The 18,660-nt window shown below is 36.3% G+C and overlaps 1 protein-coding gene across 1 annotated transcript; it reads left to right on the forward strand.

Annotated features, from left to right (window-relative positions):
- Positions 1-88: 88 nt before the first annotated feature.
- On the forward strand, positions 89-18,440 carry LOC110837419 (putative sodium-coupled neutral amino acid transporter 11). The gene is made up of 9 exons (XM_022079518.2): positions 89-329; positions 5,239-5,298; positions 6,509-6,590; positions 9,229-9,438; positions 9,745-9,997; positions 11,572-11,642; positions 13,469-13,630; positions 15,008-15,270; positions 16,086-18,440. Exons 1-9 carry the CDS (start codon positions 264-266, stop codon positions 16,317-16,319), a joined length of 1,401 nt encoding a protein of 466 aa, XP_021935210.1. The 5' UTR covers positions 89-263; the 3' UTR covers positions 16,320-18,440.
- Positions 18,441-18,660: the final 220 nt, after the last annotated feature.

Genomic DNA, 18,660 nt, shown 5'->3' on the forward strand with positions numbered 1-18,660 from the left:
TCAATGCCACGCATGCGACCGTAGACCGTTTCAGTACCCTGTCCATGACATCATCAAATAGTTAATACAACAGTCTCAAGAGGCGTTGCAATCAATATGCTTCCATGACGTCAGAAGCAGACTAAAATGTCATTGCAGTAGTGTAACAATATTGTTTCTTTCTGAGAATAACTTTGCATTAAATGTTCCTTTTTCGTTTGTGAAAATATTGTCGTTTGTGATAATTTGTTTCCCAGTAACTGAATATCAGCCAACTATTAGCAATGGCAAACAAATCGCCAATTGACGAAAGAAGCTATATTTTGGAAGGACAGAAAGAGAATCAACAGGTAAATACAAAATAATACATTTTCCTCATGAATGTGGTCAAAATCCCACTTTTTTAATGTTTGAGATCAATAATGAAAAGCTCTATGCATGCTAAATCTCATCATACAACCAAATTACTATAGCAAATTATCACTATTTTCATCTGTAATGATTCAACGTTAGATGTCTACAACATGTTTTATTGCCGATGCCTTTAATGATTTCAAACAACACTATACATGTGTGACAATCCTTTAATATTAAATAGGCGCGTTTGAAAACTGCCGTGTTTAAAATATGCCTGCTTAGTACTACATAGGGAGGCCAAAGCCCACCTCGGGCGTAGCTCCGAGGAAGAAGAAGAACAACAACAATTACGTCATTGTTTCTAAACGTTAGGTTCACTCTTACTTTATTTTTACCGTCAAAGGTACTAGTTACAATTTTCAATTTTTCCATAAATATTTAATTAGATTTCATGATTAAAGTATTCTTAAAATTATAGCAATGCTTAGGATGGATGAATCTACGAGAACAAAATTTTATGATGTAGAAAGAAATGATCGCAGCCTAACTTATGGTACTATCCCAACATATGTCTGGAGGGAACCAGAAAAACCACGAGAAATCTCAGTCAGGATAACCAATCTTCGTGCAGATATTTGAACCCGGGATCTCCTGAAGTCGAAACAGGAGTTTCAACAACTCGGCCTCTACTCTTCTCGTTTCCTCACCCTTACAAAATTATTAATTATATTCACATGTACAAGCATCTTTCTACCATAGATAAGTTTGCAGAACAATACCGTTCTAAGAAATATGCTTGTTTGAGCAGAAAATTGTACATCAGTTCGGTGCTCAACAATTAAACATTGCAGGAAATGTGAACATTTAAGAAGTGATATAAAATTCAGTTTCCAGAAGAATATATTAATGGAAGCAGGGAAACGTAAAGGGCAGACACGTGCATTGTATTATTTTAGTTTATAGTTCAAATAATTCGATATCGCAGACAAGTAGGTGTTCAGAAACAATATTCGTGGATAAGGAACTTCAGATCACACATTTTGACTCATGCCTCAAATTTTAAAATAAGCGCCAATATGAATCGAACGTCGCGGTTGAGTGGTTAGCCCTTCTACTTCGCATTCCCGAAGTCCCGGATTTAAAATCTTGGCTCTGCATCCGACGATCATAACATGTTTCGTGGTTTTTCCAGTCCCTCCTGGCAAGTGCTGCCTTTCACACCCTTTTCTGTTCACCATCCATAGTCAAACTACCATTTAATGATACATAACCAATAAAAATAATCTTGAGTTGTGATGCCGTGCAGTCTTGCAGATGGTTAGCAACTCTTCCGAGAAACGTATCGCCTCCATCTTCATAGTTTTAGCAGTTGAGGTCGTTAGTGGCGTGAAAGCCTCAAATCCCACTTCTCAAATTTCCTTAATATTTTTAAATTTTAAATGAAATTCTATTTGCAAGATAGCACTGCTAGTCATAAGTCTCGTGAGTACGTGTCTTAGGTAGGAGTATGTTAAGTTGAACTCTGTGGATGTGGACCATGCGTTTGAAGAGATGAACAGACCTGCATGTGTATGGAAAATAAATATTAAAAATGGAGTCGGCTAAATATGTGAGACAGACTCATCTGCATAAGGACAGGGTTCAGAGGAGAGCTTTTGTCATCATGGTAATGAACCATCAGGTATCACAACCATGAAATATTCCATTCGCTGACTGCTAGATGAAGCATGTGCATTGTGAAATTGCGCCGTACAGGTTGTGCAAGATTCAAATACTTGTACAAGAAAGCCGAGGATTCCCTCCCACGCGTAGTTGTGCAACTGGCAGGCCCTATGCCAAGTAGTTTCCCCACCCAGTCACGTCCGCAGTAACGTGCGTGGGCCTTCGAGTAAAATGGCCGTTACTGTACGATTTAAATCACAAATAGAATGTGCCGACACATTTTTGTAAAACTCCCCAATATCAAAGTTAACCGAAATCTGTTCGGTGGTTCTCTCGAGTTCTTGTAACACACGGTACAAAATTTAATAATAATAACGAGCAAAGTAAGTGCTAACTGGACGACTGGGGTTCGATCCCCGGCAGGGGCAGACTTTTTCCTCCAGCCTCTGCGTTCAGACCGGCTCTGGGGACCACCCAGCCTCCTGTCCAGCGCGGCTGGGGCGTGAAGCTGACAACTCACCCCTATCTAGTGCCGATGTTAAGAATGAGTCTGAGCTATAGCACCTCTCCCCTCAAACGTCTACATGGGGCATAGCGGAACAGTTTTAATAATAAACAATGCAACGTTATGCATATTGTGCAAACTATATGCACTTAAAAACTGTAGGTACGTAAGAGGCCGTGGTTTATGGCCAATAATGCAAACCATAAGGCCGATAATCCCATAAGAGCTTTACTACAACGGTTATGGAGAAGAGTCCTTCTTGATAAGCTAATCGTCGCTCAGCTAAATTCCTCACCTTCTGTGAAACACGAAGTTTCATTGCTGTGTTCACAAGAACCCGCAACCGAGACCCTGCGTAAATTTCGTAACACGCTGCTCTCTACGGCAACAGCCCTCCCAACCCCAAACTTGAAGGACCACCCTTTGTTGGGGTGTCTGTTTATTCAATATACTTGTAGCTACCCTCCATACTTGGAGTCCCGGGCGTGCCGCCACGTCATGCCACAGTAACAATGAGTGTCATTCAAGGAAAGAGACCACTTGGGAGATCTATTCGTAGCAGATTATAATATTAAAATGGACTGAATTTAACTGACCCAGGTTAAGGTCAAACTACGGACTTAATTTAACACAAAAAGGAACCTTCGGGTTCCCTGAAATGGGGACTTTCTTCATCGGCTAAGTAACTGTAAAGTTTTCAAGAAAGACGTTGCACCACGAGTGAGTTTGTTAGTTACTTCGTCAGGTATGTAGATATTTAAATACTGAAATTTTACAGACTTTCTTGCATATATTCATTATGTGAGTGTGCATATTGAAGTCTAGTAAGTCAAATTAACTTCCTAGAGTGCAATTCTTCCTAAGAAGAGATGAGCTTATATGGAACCAGAAATGTCATTAACAAGTTCACAAGAGCTCGCCACTGGATTCTATCTGAGCTGAACAAATCCAGTCTACACCATTAAATCTTGTTTATTTACAATCAATTTTAATGCTGTCCTTCCATCTGCATCATTCAAATCCAGGATTCCACCATCTGTCATTGGCAGAAACTAGTCAGAGCTGGTTTGAGCATGTCTCTTACGGACTCACCTAAGTGGATCAGAGACCATGTTTTGAGGTAGGCAACAGGTATGACAACTCGTTCCAGACAGAACGGATATCATCCATCCTTGACCAACCGCTGCTACAGTAATATTAAGTATGATGGGTGCTACAGTCCAATATTGATGCAAAAAACTCAGATTAAAACAAGCAAAACTGGTTAAAACTCTGTAAACACATAATAGAATTCCAAGCACTTAACTAAATGGTCAATGGATATAGTCTGGGCTGTAGTTAAGCCAGGGTGGCACCCTTATACTTTTTTAGTGTTGCGGCTCCACCGTGGTACATCTTAAAAAACACATAAGCAGAGTTTCGTAAGAGCATGGGGAATAAAAGCTTCTAATAAAACATATATACCAATATTTAATGAGCAGAACAGCTAAAGAGAATTACAAATTCTGAAGTAGTAATGCTTAGCCTAATTCCCTTATTTCATAAAAAAAGATTAGGGCTGTGGTATCATTACGTCCACACATCAGCAACCCTGCAATAACATTTGAATCAAGTGATGAATTTTTATGAACCTTTGAAAAGCTTAGAGTGTGAAATTTTGTTTTTGTTAAAATTATAATTTGGTGGTAATATGAAACTGTGTATGATGGACTCTGTATTAGTGGAAATTATCAACTGAAAAATAGGGACTGGTGGCAGGCTGTTATGGACACAGTAATGAACTTTTAGGTTCCAAAAAAGGCAGGGAATTCATTGACTACCTAAGCATACTATTAACTTTTTAAGGACTCTGCTCCATGGAGTTTAATATGCCACAAAATTATTGTGCAGTTGTATTCGGAACTTCTGCTAGCCTGCCGCAAGCATTTGAAGACAATTAAGATTGTAAGTAGTTGACAGAACGTAGTATTCATCATATGTTTACAGCCTCCAATGTAATGATATCACTGTCAAGTATATTTAGGGACAGACTTAAAGAAGATTTCAGGTGACTTTTATGATATCATGTGTTTTCTATAGAATTAAATAACAATAGCAGATACAAAATATTAAGTGGATAAATATCTGTGACAACTACATTTCACTCACTAATAATTCCAGAAACCTTTAATTATTCTGGTAAACTCACAGAGTAAAGTGTCTTGGAATTTGGATCAATAAAACTGGTATGTGGCTGGCTCATACATTTCTATAGGTCACGTTATTGGACTGTCCCTGCTCTATTCACTGAAGTAAATGTAGGAATTCAAGCAGTTTTGTTCATGTCTATTCCAGACCACGGAAGATTCTTTTATTAGATCAGTGGTTGGTGGGAACCTTTTCATTATTGCAGGCCACACTGGGTATTCAGATCTTTGTCAGAGGCCACAGAACAAATTAACAATGTTGATGACAGTAAATGAAACTGTATTTCTTTTAGAGTATAGCTGGTATTCACTTAAAAATTGATAACATCTGTATTTCTCCATACATTTGATTTAATAACAACCTCTAAACCATCTCCTAACATACTAATTTTTAGAAAAGAAAAGAATATACTTTACTTAACTTAACAAAATAAATTTCCTGCATTGGCTAATTTCAAAATCATGTGCTGGGCCACATAAAAGGTTGTGAGGACCACATTGCAGACCCTTGTATTAAATCAATAATAAAGTCTGTTTCTTTGCCAACAGGGTGAAAGCATTTGCTCTGATGACGGCCAATCTGTGGATGATACAAAGCAACTCTTTCTGGTAAATACATTTTATTTTGAATGTAAAATTTATAATCACAGCACTAACACAGTATGATAGCAACCTCAATTTGTAAGAAGATATTTACATTTATTAATTAACAAATTTTGCAAGTATGATGACTTTAAATTATAAATTTCAGAGTAACTTTAATGTTTCCACCCATCAGAAATATAGTTCCAGTTATCTACACAGCCATTATATACTCTTGGTTAAATTGTCATACTTATAAATAATTTCAGAAAATGTCTACTATACAGTTGTCAAAATCATCTCACTTCAGGTGAGTAGGGTTATGGATTCTTGACATACCAATAGCTACTTCTGGATTCATGGTGCCACCAGACATGTAGTGCCAGTGTTATGAAATTCCTGGTACAAACCAAAAGCCATGGATATGGTTTAGATTAAATGTGTTATATTTGCATTACTGTAATTATTTACATTAAATTTCTTAACACAACTTTTTCCTTGAAACAGCGGAAAGTATGTACCCCAGTATTTCTTCTCTAATTTTTCACATTTTCTACTCTGGACTGTCTGCCAAATGAAATCTTTAGAAGTAGAATTTGGTCTCTGCATCATATCCTTACTCTTGAACCAAAATTGGTGAACAATTTTAACTACTGATCATTGATGACAAACAGACATAATTCAAATCACTTCTGCTTCTTTCCCATCAAAGCTCTGGAATTATAACAGGCATACATTGTTAGTAAGCCTAACAAATTATATACCATAAAATGCCTAAAATGTAAAGAATTCTCAACTGAATGTGAGGAAAAGACTAGATTTATCATATGTAAATGGAAAAAGAAAATCCATAAAATCCTTAGGCAAGACAACCGGCAGGTTACTGCTGCTTGTATGTCAAGGATGTAACTTACAGGTCTAGCACAAATATAAGGGAGCGTTACACACACCAAAACATGAAGAAAGATCAAATTAACATGGATCCAGAAAAGCATCCTTTCCTAGTTACAGCCCTAATTTCCTTTCCAAAACTCCTGATGTGGTGTGACACTTTTGTTATGTCCCTTCCACACACATAGCATAAATTTAAAAGCAATTTCTCATCAGAATGTCCTCTGTGAGCTTCTGTCATTCTTACTGGGTTGCAATTTGCACTTCACCATTTCCAAAGGAATCATGTTCTGTGAAAATTTAATTGAAGAAGGTATTTCTTGTTTAATGTTCTCTTTATGTACAGTCTGAAGATGGAAAACCACAAAGCAGCCTGCCATTGGCAAGTTTTAACTACATTAATTCCATTATTGGGAGTGGAGTTATTGGTAAGTTCAGCAAATTACCATTAGTATCAATATCATAAGGAAACGAATATCAGCAATCGGGAGGAATAAATCCGTCGGATCAGATGGCATTCCCGGGGAAATTTTAAAGTTAGGTGGGGAAGCAATGATTCCATACCTTGCGAGACTGCTGGAGGTAACGATGAACAACAATTCTATCCCTGGGGACTGGAAGAAGGCTATAGTGGTTCCTATTTATAAAGGGGGAGATCAATCGGTAGTTGGGAACTATAGACCGGTCAGTTTAACCTCAGTGGTTTGCAAGCAAATGGAGCATGTTATAGCAGGTTATCTAAGGCAAGTCTGGGAAAGGAGTGAGTGGTTATATGAAGGTCAACATGGGTTTAGACCAGGGTACTCATGCGAAAGTCAAGTAGTCACGGTTTGTCAGGATGTTGCTGATTCATTAGACGAGGGAATCAGGATTGATGCGGTTATAATAGATTTCTCAAAGGCATTCGATTTAGTCCCACACGATAGGCTGATTACAAAAATTGCTGCAACCGGTGTGGATTTGAGGAATTTCTCTTAGGACGTTCGCAAAGAGTAAGAGTGGACGGGCAACTATCTCATGAAGTCAGGGTAACGTCAGGAGTGCTGCAAGGGAGCGTATTAGGTCCCTTACTATTCCTAGCTTATGTTAATGATATTTGGAAAAACATTGATTCAAATATACGGCTTTTCGCTGATGATTGTATAATATACAGGAAAATAATGGATAGTAGTGACATTGATAAGTTACAGACAGATATGAATAGATTATGGGAATGGGCGGTAGAAAATGAAATGAAGATAAATCCAGGTAAAAGTAAAACAGTCAGCTTCAATAGAGCTAGGGTGAAGGATAGGCTGAGGTAATTTTTTGGGAATCAATTAATTCCAGAGGCAAATAGCTTTAAGTACTTAGGAATACTTATTCGCAGTGATCTGAGCTGGGCAGATCATGTAAACTATACACTAATTAAAGCATGGAAGGCTCTCCATTTCATAATGCGTATACTAAAAAGGGAAATAACAATACGAAACGTTTAGCTTATACGTCGCTAGTGAGACCGATACTTGAATATGGAGCTGTGTGTTGGGACCCTTACAGAGAAGGGCAGGTAAGAGCCCTAAATTGGGTGCAGAAGAGAGCAAATTTGCAAAATACACTAACGAATCTGGTTGGGAAACATTGGCACAGCGTAGATTGATAGCCCGAATGTGCGCCCTTTTCAAAGCATACACGGGGGGCCGGGCATGGAAAACGATAGAGGATAGATTACTAAAGCCATGCTACCTGGGCAGGGACGATCATACTCGGAAAATTAGGACTAGGAAACAAAGAACGGATGTAGGCAAATATTCCTTTGTAAATATGACCATAAGAAGCTGGAACCAATTACCTCCAGGCATGCTAGTCTTTCCCCTGTAAATTAGGCACCTTTAGAAAGAGGGTCAGAAAAGTAGTTACAAGCAAAGTGTTATTAAGTGGGGATTAGATGGTGAAAAGGAAAGTGAAGTGTCTTAGTCTCCAAGTGATGAAGGGCTGTAGTTCTTTGGGATAAAATTTTCATGTACTGAGGGCGGACTTTATATTCTACTCTAAGTATTGTTGTATTGTTGTGTCTCAATGTTTTGATGTGTGAGTGCATCAGTTCATGATGTATGTAATTCATTACTGTTATTGTCTTATGCCTAGGTGGTATTAATTTTTAAGTTAAGTACTTTATGTTAGATGGTTTTGTAATCTTATGAGTTGTTTCATTTTGAGTGGGATGTGTTGTTTTGTTGTGTCTTATTGTTTTTGTTGTGTCTTATGTTTGTATTTTTATTGTTTTGTTCTGTCTCATTGTGTTGATGTATCTCATTGTTCTGTTGTGTCTTATTGTAGGTCACTGCCACCGGGTATAAACCCATTTGCAGTCAATAATAAATAATAATAATAATAATAATAAATTAAATATTTATTGCTTACAGAAAATTAGTCAGTTGTATACAGGTAGCCCTCGATTTGCGCTGGTTCAATTTACGCCGATTCAGAATAACGCCGATTTTGAAACCAGCAAGTCAAAAAGTGAAAAGAAAAAAAATTTACTATTATTTATAACGTTTTACAATGTTTCTCGTACTGATTCTTATACTAAATCGTAATTCTTACATCACTGATTTTGAATAAAAATTATAAATACAGTCATCTCTGCGATTACGTATGTTTCGTTAACGCGAATTTGCTCCAATGAGATCGATGAATCGGTAAAAGCTGTTTGTGAAATTCAAACTTTTGCATATCCGAGTTTACTCTTATGCAATTTCATTCCTGGCGCTTTAAACTTTCAAAGGACTAATTTGATCTCTGCGGAGGTACCGGGGTTATTTTTACTACGGGATTTTCTTACATGAATGCAACTATCGCATAACAGCAGAGATGACTGTACACATCAATCACATGAAAGACTCGCAGTCAATCGCGGGAACCAACGAATTGCCGATTGTAAGTTTATAAAATATATTTTTTAAATTTAAAAAAATAAATAAAAAAATAAATTCACCATCAGCCCTGCTCTGAATCCAAAGTGTGATGCTGTATATTTTGTTTCATGTAACAGCATGTTGCAGTACATAAGCATATTTGTTACAGGTATCCCATATGCACTCCATCAAGCGGGTTTTGGCATTGGCTTGTTTCTTCTTGTTCTTGTTGCGCTGGCTACAGACTATTCCTTGATTCTCATGATAAGAAGTGGACATCTTAGTGGTGCTTTCTCATACCAGGGTTTGATGGAGGCAGCATTTGGAAAGCCTGGTTTCATACTCCTCTCTCTTCTTCAGTTCATTTACCCATTCATTGGTAATTTAAAAAGCATTCGTCACCGACTATGTGATTATTTTTTGATATGATTATCTAAATGTTTGTGACAATGACTGACTCTTTATATCAATACTATGTTAAACTCTGTCCATTGTCCCAAGTATATTTGACCATAACGTTGTGGGAGCTGGCTCTACTCCCATTTTCAAGTAATTTATTCTTTGTCATTATACTGACAGATTTAATAATTTTTGTAACTGGGATGAACCAAGAACATTTGAATACTAGGCTACTACCTAGTACATGGGCAGTGACAATGACCTATGTAATGTATTATGTTTGCAGCCATGGTAAGCTACAATGTTGCAGTCGGTGACACTCTTACAAAGGTTCTGATGCGTGTAGCTGGAGTTGGTGTAGAATCTTTACTCTCTCACCGAGAAGTGGTAGTAGCTTTGGCCACAATACTAATCACTGCTCCGCTCTGCCTGTACAAGGATATAGCCAAGCTGGCAAAAATCTCATTCCTATCCTTGGTTTTTGTAGCATTCATCCTCATAACAATATTCATACGTCTGGGAACACTCCACGATATCATGTAAGTCATCTTCATAAGCATCGATATTATAATACAAATACATGATTATCTCATAACAACAAAGGCTGAATCTTAATGCATCTGCTTAAAAAATTCATTTTCACTTGTATTAAAATGCATCCAGATTACATGCCAACATCACTAGCCCACTGGTATACCTTAGATTTTGTCTACTTAAAATACTTAACCAACTCTGTCCCAGTAGACCCAGAAGGTTCATCACTACTAATACTAAAGCCTGCCAGTGAATATGATCCTGAATCAGTACCATCCACGTATCAGCCTCAATACTTGTTTTTTAAAGACTCATCTCTATGTTATACTTCCATGTCCTTGATATTCTTTCCAAGAAGTTTCCCCCTCAAAATTCTGCAATATCCTGTATAAATCAAAGCTCCTATACAGCCCATTTACATCTTCCATCTTAGATCCATATAGTTTTCTGAAAACCTTGTTTTTAAACATTTAAAATTAATGTTCTTCCTTCAAAGCAAGATGCCACATTTTACAGTTAAAATATTTTTCACACAGCCATTAAAATATACCAATAATAGTATGTTAAAACCTTGTACAAACACACTGACTCTTTCTCTATTCAAGCAATATTAAAAAAAAAATTAATTGAATATCAACTTGGCCTTGCTGGTAATTTCTTAACTCCATAAGCTGACAGATTACAGTAGAGTTGTAACAAGAGTATCAAACTTAGACTATAACTCAGGGGGGGAGGGGAGTGTTTGCTTTTAACCTTTAGAGTCCTTGCTAACAACATGCTGGACTTTTAAACTGTAGGTGTACACATAAAATTGTATACTTCTATGCTAAAATAAATTTAAATATAGCTCCTATAATATAGACCTGCACAAATTTTCTATAAATTTAGAAACCACCTCCACATACTAAAGGAAGAAAAATAAATACACACACACACACACACACACACAATGTGCAGAAATTTCTAGGCATTATGGTGAGTTAGCACCCAAGATTGTGCAGGTCTGCTCTAATATATGCTGGACTCAAAAATCTTTCAGAGAAAAACTGTAGAACTCAATACACAAAATACTTTTATGCACTTCTTTGGTATGATATGCAGATTTTAAAAATGCTGTCACTTTCTAAAAGTGACTTAAAGGAAAGATTTGTGTTCCACTAATGGCAGTGATATGAGATACTGCCTGAATGTTACACAGTGAGTGCATTAAGTGAGCAGTTCAAAACATATATATGTATTAGAGCTACAGATTTGTATTAACATATATACTTTTTAATGAATGTATTTTATATCCTTTCCACATTCAAACATACCTGACAATATGTTCTTGTTTAGTAGATGCAAGTGGAAAGAGATGACAGGGGAAGGAACTCATTTATGCCATTTTATATGACATAAATAAATATGTTGGGATAACATTTCCTAATCTGGCCACACCTCAGTAAGCTGTAATATGCAGATTACTATAAATCCCTTGCAATCCATTGACAAATGATCTCTCATATGTAAAACACTTATGCAGGGTATGAATGCAAGATATGAAATAGATACTAACAAAACATTTTAAATTATTTTCCAGACCTAGCACACATGACTCTTGGAGATTTGCAAACTGGGGTATTATCCCATCTATTGGAATCATGGCCTTTGGTAAGACCACACAGTAAAGCAGCATCATGATTTAATGATCCCTGGCCCTGTCTGTGTATGTCATAGCAATTCCCAGGTCAGGCAGAAGACTGTAGCACTGTTCCCAGGTCTTCATTTGAACTCCAAACATCAAAATGTGCAGTCACAAGCTTACAGCTATCTGGATCTGGAATGCTCTGATGACCAACACAGAAAGGAAGTCACATGGAAACAGTACTTACAAATAAAAAGTACAACTGGTAATGTGCCTGTTCAGTGTATGACTGTCAGCAATGCTGTATGGAGGTGGACAGCACTAGGTGCTGAATTCAAGGACTATGAAATTACAATTCTGCTGTAGTATATAATGGAGTTTTTATCTTGACCACAATGGTCAGTTTGTCCCTCCTGTAACTGATGGCAATGAGAGATGTCACCTTCCAATCTTGACTACTGAGAAGGAAAATGCCTGATTGTACTCATCATTTAGCAGACAAGAATACTGCATGTCCAGCATACCATGTTTTCCAGTAATGCTTCTTCATAACACTAATTTATGATTTACATGCCCATGACTGCTATACATATTATCAGAGTTTTATGAACCAGCTTCATACAGCAAGAGCAAATGTAAACCACCACACATTCTTAAAATTGGTACTGGATGGAAGTGAGTAGTAGGTGGCGTGTAAGCTGAAGCCCCGGCTAGTAGGAGGGTGCGGCGGTGTGCGTGGAAGGGTCAGGGAGCGAGCCTGCCTGGAGCCGCCGCCGGTGCAGATCTTGGTAAAAGCCCCCAGCATCCACTGGATAGAAGGCAGGATGGGCACTAGAATTGACATGGAGGTAGTGCCAAAGAATAAATCCTGCCCTTGCCAAGAATGAAACCTCGGACATCTAACATGCAGACTGCGCTTACCAAAACTGTCAGCTTAAGGACGAACAACCAAATTGCATATTAAAACACAGAACTCATGCCATTTCATAATAAACACAGGATCAACCTGTAGTAACAATGCAGAACATCTACTATACAATCAATGTTTTCATTATATGTAGATTTCTTTCTTTCTTTATAGTTTATTTAATGATACTTTTTCAGTAGCTGACTATATAGTGTAGAATGAGAGGATAATAGTGAATTGGAAAGGATGTGGAAGGAATAAGTCATGGCCTAATTTAAGGAACTATCCTGGCATTTGCCTGGAAGGACTGAGGTAAACCACGAAACACCCAGTCAGGATAGCTGGTCTCCAGGCCGAGATTTGAACCTGGGACCTCCTGAATATGAAGCAGGAGTTTTAACCACTTGACCACGACGTTCGGTCATTATATGTAAAGTAGCCTATTATACACACATCAGAGGTGATTGTGAAGACACCTTATGCACCTGCCACAGAATTTTCCTATTGATGGGCATTTCCTTTAATGATAAGAAATTAGTTTTGCATTAGTTTATGCTGTAGGACCCTGTAGCCAGAATTACAAAGAAAAGGACACAAGGTCATCTGGGCTGGCTTGCTGACTTCTGTTCCACAAAACCAAACTGCCTGCTCAGACATGTTTTGACACATCTAGCATTGCATGGTTTCCATCATAGGACATGTAGAGCCAGACAATTTCCTATTCCAAGAAAGAGATGTCATTGTAGTAGTAATTGCAGATATGCTTGTGAAAGAAACCACTTTTCCATACACGAGAAAAAAAAACCTTGTGAAGAAACCACTCACATCCATCTATTACTAAAGTTAATAATGTGTGGAACTTTATTTTCATGCTAACTACACACCATCATGGTGTAGTGCTTAGACACAGGAATAATATAAATTTTGTATATCTTTTTGTTTCAGCATTTATGTGTCATCACAACACATTTCTATTATATGGTTCAATTCAAGATGCAGATCAACATCGGTGGGACACTGTGACTCATGCCTCTATCCTCACATCCCTTGTAGTGTCAGCCCTCTTTGGAATAGCAGGATATGCAACATTTACTGGAAATTCACAAGGTTCTTTCTCATTCCTATACACAGTATTGCTTATAAACTCACTAATACAAATTCTACCCTTAGAAGTAATATTTCCTTGTTAAGAAAGTTTCTTTATTCTCCTCCTGTCAGGAGAGCTTCAATGTAGGATGACTTCATTTGCAATATTTAAGTATTAGTACTTTATTCACCATAATACTGATGACATTAGAGCTATGGAAAACTGAGTGGGGTTCTTTAGCAATTCTAACAATGAAATTCTTTTATTGTAAATCCTGGATATGATTTTCATTTAGCATAAGTTTTCATAATTACCTGTATAGCCTCAATTAGAGTACCGCTTGTTTTATTTTGGGGTTTCAACAGTTCTAATACAAATACCACTACTGACGTAACAATGTATGTAAGAAAGAAGTAAAGATAAAGATAAAGATAACTATTAAAAGCACAAAAAAGTAAAGTTGTCCCACTATGCACCATGTACGCACTTGGAGGGGGGGAAGAGAGAAAGTACAGCTCCTACTCATTCTTAACCTTGGCACAGGATGGGGCAAGTGGTCAGCATCACACCCTGGCCACACTTTACTCTGGGAAAGAACCCTGATACTCATAGAACAGGAGGCTGGGTGGCCCCCAGAGCCAGTATAGATACAAAGGCTAGAGGAAAAACATTATGATTATTATTGTTGTTGTTGTTGTTGACTAAACAATGAAGTATTTTCTTAATCGATATACAAGAAAATCACATGTAAGCTCATTATGTTTGTTATTTGTTACATTCGTACTGAATGAACCGAACTGTTGCATTCTTACGGAATCTGGAAATGTGCATCAATAAACTCATTCCTAGGCCAGTTCAGTTTGCTTCACCTCATGATTTACTTCAATAAGATACATTTAATATTATCCTTAAATCTAGATCATCTAAGGGGCCTTTACACAAGATTTTCTAACCAAAATTCTGTATGTCTTTCTTGTTTCCTAATGTATACATATAACATACTTCATCCATCTTAACCTCTTTTATTTTATCACTCTAAAATTACTTGGTACAGTGGTTTTTTAAAAGAGGATTGCCAGTATTTAGGTGAAAATTAACTTATACTCGATAGAATAAGAAGGTTCTATTCAAACACAGTTAAGAGAGGAAGAAGAATCAATCAGAACTGCTGGGAAAATAAACTTTAAAATCACATTATGCAAAAGAATAAACAAAAACATTCCATCCCCTCTTCCTCCACTGAGATATATTATTGTAGTGAAAATTCAGCTTCTCTTTTTAGTTTTAAAATCTAATCAGTATAACAGCGTACAAAAGTTTTGGCACTGATGTACATAGTAGCGTTTTTAAAATGTTACAATTTATTGGAGTATCTTACTATACTGTGTATTCTACAGGTGATCTTCTCGAGAATTACTGTTGGAATGATGATCTTATGAATGTATCACGTATCAGCTTCAGTATTACAATTTTACTCACATTTCCCATTGAGTGCTTTGTGATTCGTGAAGTCATAGAGAACAGTTTCTTTTCAAATCTGACATCACCCGAGGACAAATGGAGAACACTTCGTCATGTGGGAATAACCATTATGATTGTCATAACTACATACCTCATATCCATGGCTACTGATTGCCTTGGTGTTGTATTGGAACTCAATGTAAGTGAACAGAAAACTATAAATAGTGGAATATTTCTTATATTAATATATTCACATAATGATTCTATTACCCTAAAACCAGTAAAGCCCACTGGTTACTTTGGGTATAATGAAACTATACTTCCTCATAATTATATGGCGAAAGTGAGTAAAAATGTTTATTGTTTGTGGAATCTCATACAAATTACCTAATGGCAACATGGAGATGGAAGGATAATTTTAAAATACATCTTGGGGAAACAGACTGTCAAGAAACACACTGAATTGCACTCGATAAAGACAGGATCCAACGGTGGACTTAGTATTAGTACCGAGATAATAGTGGATTGTAACCAGAGAATTAATTATTTTGCTATATGACCAGTGATGATTTGTAACTCTTGTATTCTGTTCACATGAATTGTGATGTGGTGCGCAGAATAAACTGATAACCTCATAAAAACTGAACAAAACAGAATATTTTCAGTAGTACATAAAGCAGTTTCCTGCTTTTATGGAAGTGGATCACACAGATGATGTTCAAGTAAAGTAACATATAGCACAGCTTATTTTTTACATTGTTGTTATGTAATGGAATGCTCCAGAAAGAATGAGATGAAAGTACAAAAGGGATAAATGAAAGGAACAGATGAGGTGATGTATTACAACAGGATTAACAAATAAAGGGAATATGGGAGGAAGGAGATAAATGTATGAAAGATATAAAGAAAAGAATGAAACAGGTTGAAGGATAAAGATATGAAATTATTCCCTGTTGAGTTTAAATGGCTCTTTTTACACTAGCATAGTTGTCAATCCCTTTCCATGTGTTTCAGGGTATTTTGGCAGCAGTTCCACTGGCTTACGTATTGCCAGCTGTTAGCTACTTGAAGTTACAAGAAGGATCTGTATTCTCCCACAAGAAATTCCCTGCTTTGTGTCTTGCTCTGTTTGGAATAATTATTGCAATCTCGGGCATGGTACTGCTCATTACCAACAGCAACAATGTGGATACATGCAGTCATGGGAATGAGCCACCATACTGCTTTACCAATGTAACAACTGGCTAAGAACTTTTGAGTGTCTTATAAAAACTAGTCCATTATCTGATATGTGCTAATTTAACAATCAAATTCAAGAAAATCTCATTAGATTCTACTTGCTGTGAATGCTAATTCTTCACATGAGTTTCTTCCCCTGCAGCTCCATACTTCATATAGTATATAATTACAATATACTACTCATGATAAATTTTTGAAAATTATGCCAAAAATAACATTTCTCCAGACACACTATTTTAAAAGATTAAATATTATTTTCTTATTCAAAATATACAATAAATATCAGAACAGGTGATGCCTGATTTATGTCATTTTTCACTTAAATGTTACTAATCAATTCAAACCAAACTAATAGTTCAGGTTCTCATGGCAATGAATATGAAGATGGTTGTCTTCTGGAATACAGCACCATGTAGTCTAGTAGATACTAACCCATGTTCCCGAATCAATGGTCAATATCTACCAGAAAAGAGGGTACAATATCCAAGAAGACAGCCATCTTAATCTAACATAACACAAACTAAACTCAAAAAATAACCTTTCACCTGAATATAGTTTATGAATATAAAATGGTCCCAATTACCAAAACTTTAACTCATTACAAACAAACCCCACCCCCACACACACACTTGCTTTAACAATGAGATGGATTTCTTTACTAGTTCCTACATCTTTCTCAAATAACATACATACTTTAACTACCTACATCTGTGCAACAGCAAAAGTACTCATACGAAGACAGTGAATGATTTGTACTGCTGGTGATTTAAACACTTTACTTTGTCAACTGTGGTCTTCTTGTCTGTAATGCCATTTAGACTTATATGTAATTACCAATGTTCCCCTGAAACAATGGTAACCACCTATAATAATCTACATGGTCACAACCCAGAAAACCACACTCAAAATATTTAGTTCCATGGGAACCTCATATCTCATATACTTTGCTTTGCTCACAATTGCAAGAGACATTATTTTCAGATGCTAAATTATGAAGAAACAATTTTATGTCCTGGTAAAAACAGTGATTTATATGGAAAAGAAAATACTGGGATTCAAATATTCTAAATGGACTGTTTTTAAGCACACCTCAAACATCTATAACAAACACAAAGGGCATAAAGATATTTATTTTGAAGTTTTCTAGAATATCTGTTCTTCCTAAATCATAATAACAGCATCAGTGTTCTTGACAATGCAATAAGCACAATTATCATGCATACAATGTTATTTATTGGTGCTATTCAAAGAGTGTGACTGATAGGAGAGAACTGTACTGTAAACCTGAAAATGAAATTAATTTATTGTGAGGGAATTTTGATATGTAAATGACATAATGACCAAACTCATCAGTACACTTGGATGTACTGCACAATCTGCATGTTCATCTTCAACTACCGATACCTCCAAAATCATTTCACACTTGTCTGTTTTCATATTTGGCTTACAATATTTCACAATGATTTTCTTTAAATTGTAATCAATTGTGGTGTTGGACCAATCCTTGTTGGTGCATCCATTATATGATACCATATATACAACTATTTATTGTCCTTAAGAAAGTTCAAGTATTGATGTCTCCTGAATTTATTGCAGTATATTTTTTGGCTACTGTACAAATAAGATATGAGTGTTAATAACTGAACTGCATTACAAAACTTTGCCACATTTATGAATATGCTATACTGAGTCAAATAGTTCTCAGCTTCTTGTTTTGGAATGTCATAGGTTCATAATCAAGCGCTATATTTAACAGGAAGATCAGAGGGTGAACTATATACATTATAATACTGCAAACAAATGTTTCTGTCATGAATTATATTTGTCAAATACAAATACACCACATGATATCTAGTAACTGCAACATATCATAACCTAAAAAGAACCATAATATAATGTGCTTAATGTAATATGAAGATAAATTAAGTTGCTCTGCCTACAAGGAATGTTGATGCATCGACTGCAATAATTGTGATGTCCTTTTTTATGTAATATTATTTTGATTGTAATTAACTTACATGTTTATTTAAAACTTAAAATGTGATGTAATATATGATTATAAATTTAATTTAATATTATTTTGTACATCTTTTTACAATGTGAGTTAATAAAAGACATTTATTTACTTCATTTATACCACATTATACTTTTAGATATTTCAGTAATATGCTCTGCTTCCTCACGTTGGAGGCATTTGGCTGTCGACATATTCACATGCATATAGAGATGGAAAATGACAAGCCTGCAATAAAATTCTTCTTCACTTCTCATATGTCTATGCCTCTACTACTAGCATCATTTTTAAGCCCTTTTCTGCTTGTGCAGTAGCATATTTCTTGTTGGGCAAGTA

The sequence above is a fragment of the Zootermopsis nevadensis genome, unplaced genomic scaffold, assembly GCF_977971745.1.
Source record: "Zootermopsis nevadensis isolate Lab colony 2312 unplaced genomic scaffold, Znev_1.0 Znev_ptg000018l, whole genome shotgun sequence".
Lineage (NCBI taxonomy): Eukaryota > Metazoa > Arthropoda > Insecta > Blattodea > Termopsidae > Zootermopsis > Zootermopsis nevadensis.

Bases quoted from the DNA above. Each gene is read 5' to 3' on its own strand.
- LOC110837419 (XM_022079518.2), top strand. From the start codon at position 264: ATGGCAAACAAATCGCCAATTGACGAAAGAAGCTATATTTTGGAAGGA. The intron at 5,299-6,508 runs GTAAATACATTT...CTTTATGTACAG, and splicing joins ATACAAAGCAACTCTTTCTG to TCTGAAGATGGAAAACCACA. The intron at 6,591-9,228 runs GTAAGTTCAGCA...TATTTGTTACAG, and splicing joins TATTGGGAGTGGAGTTATTG to GTATCCCATATGCACTCCAT.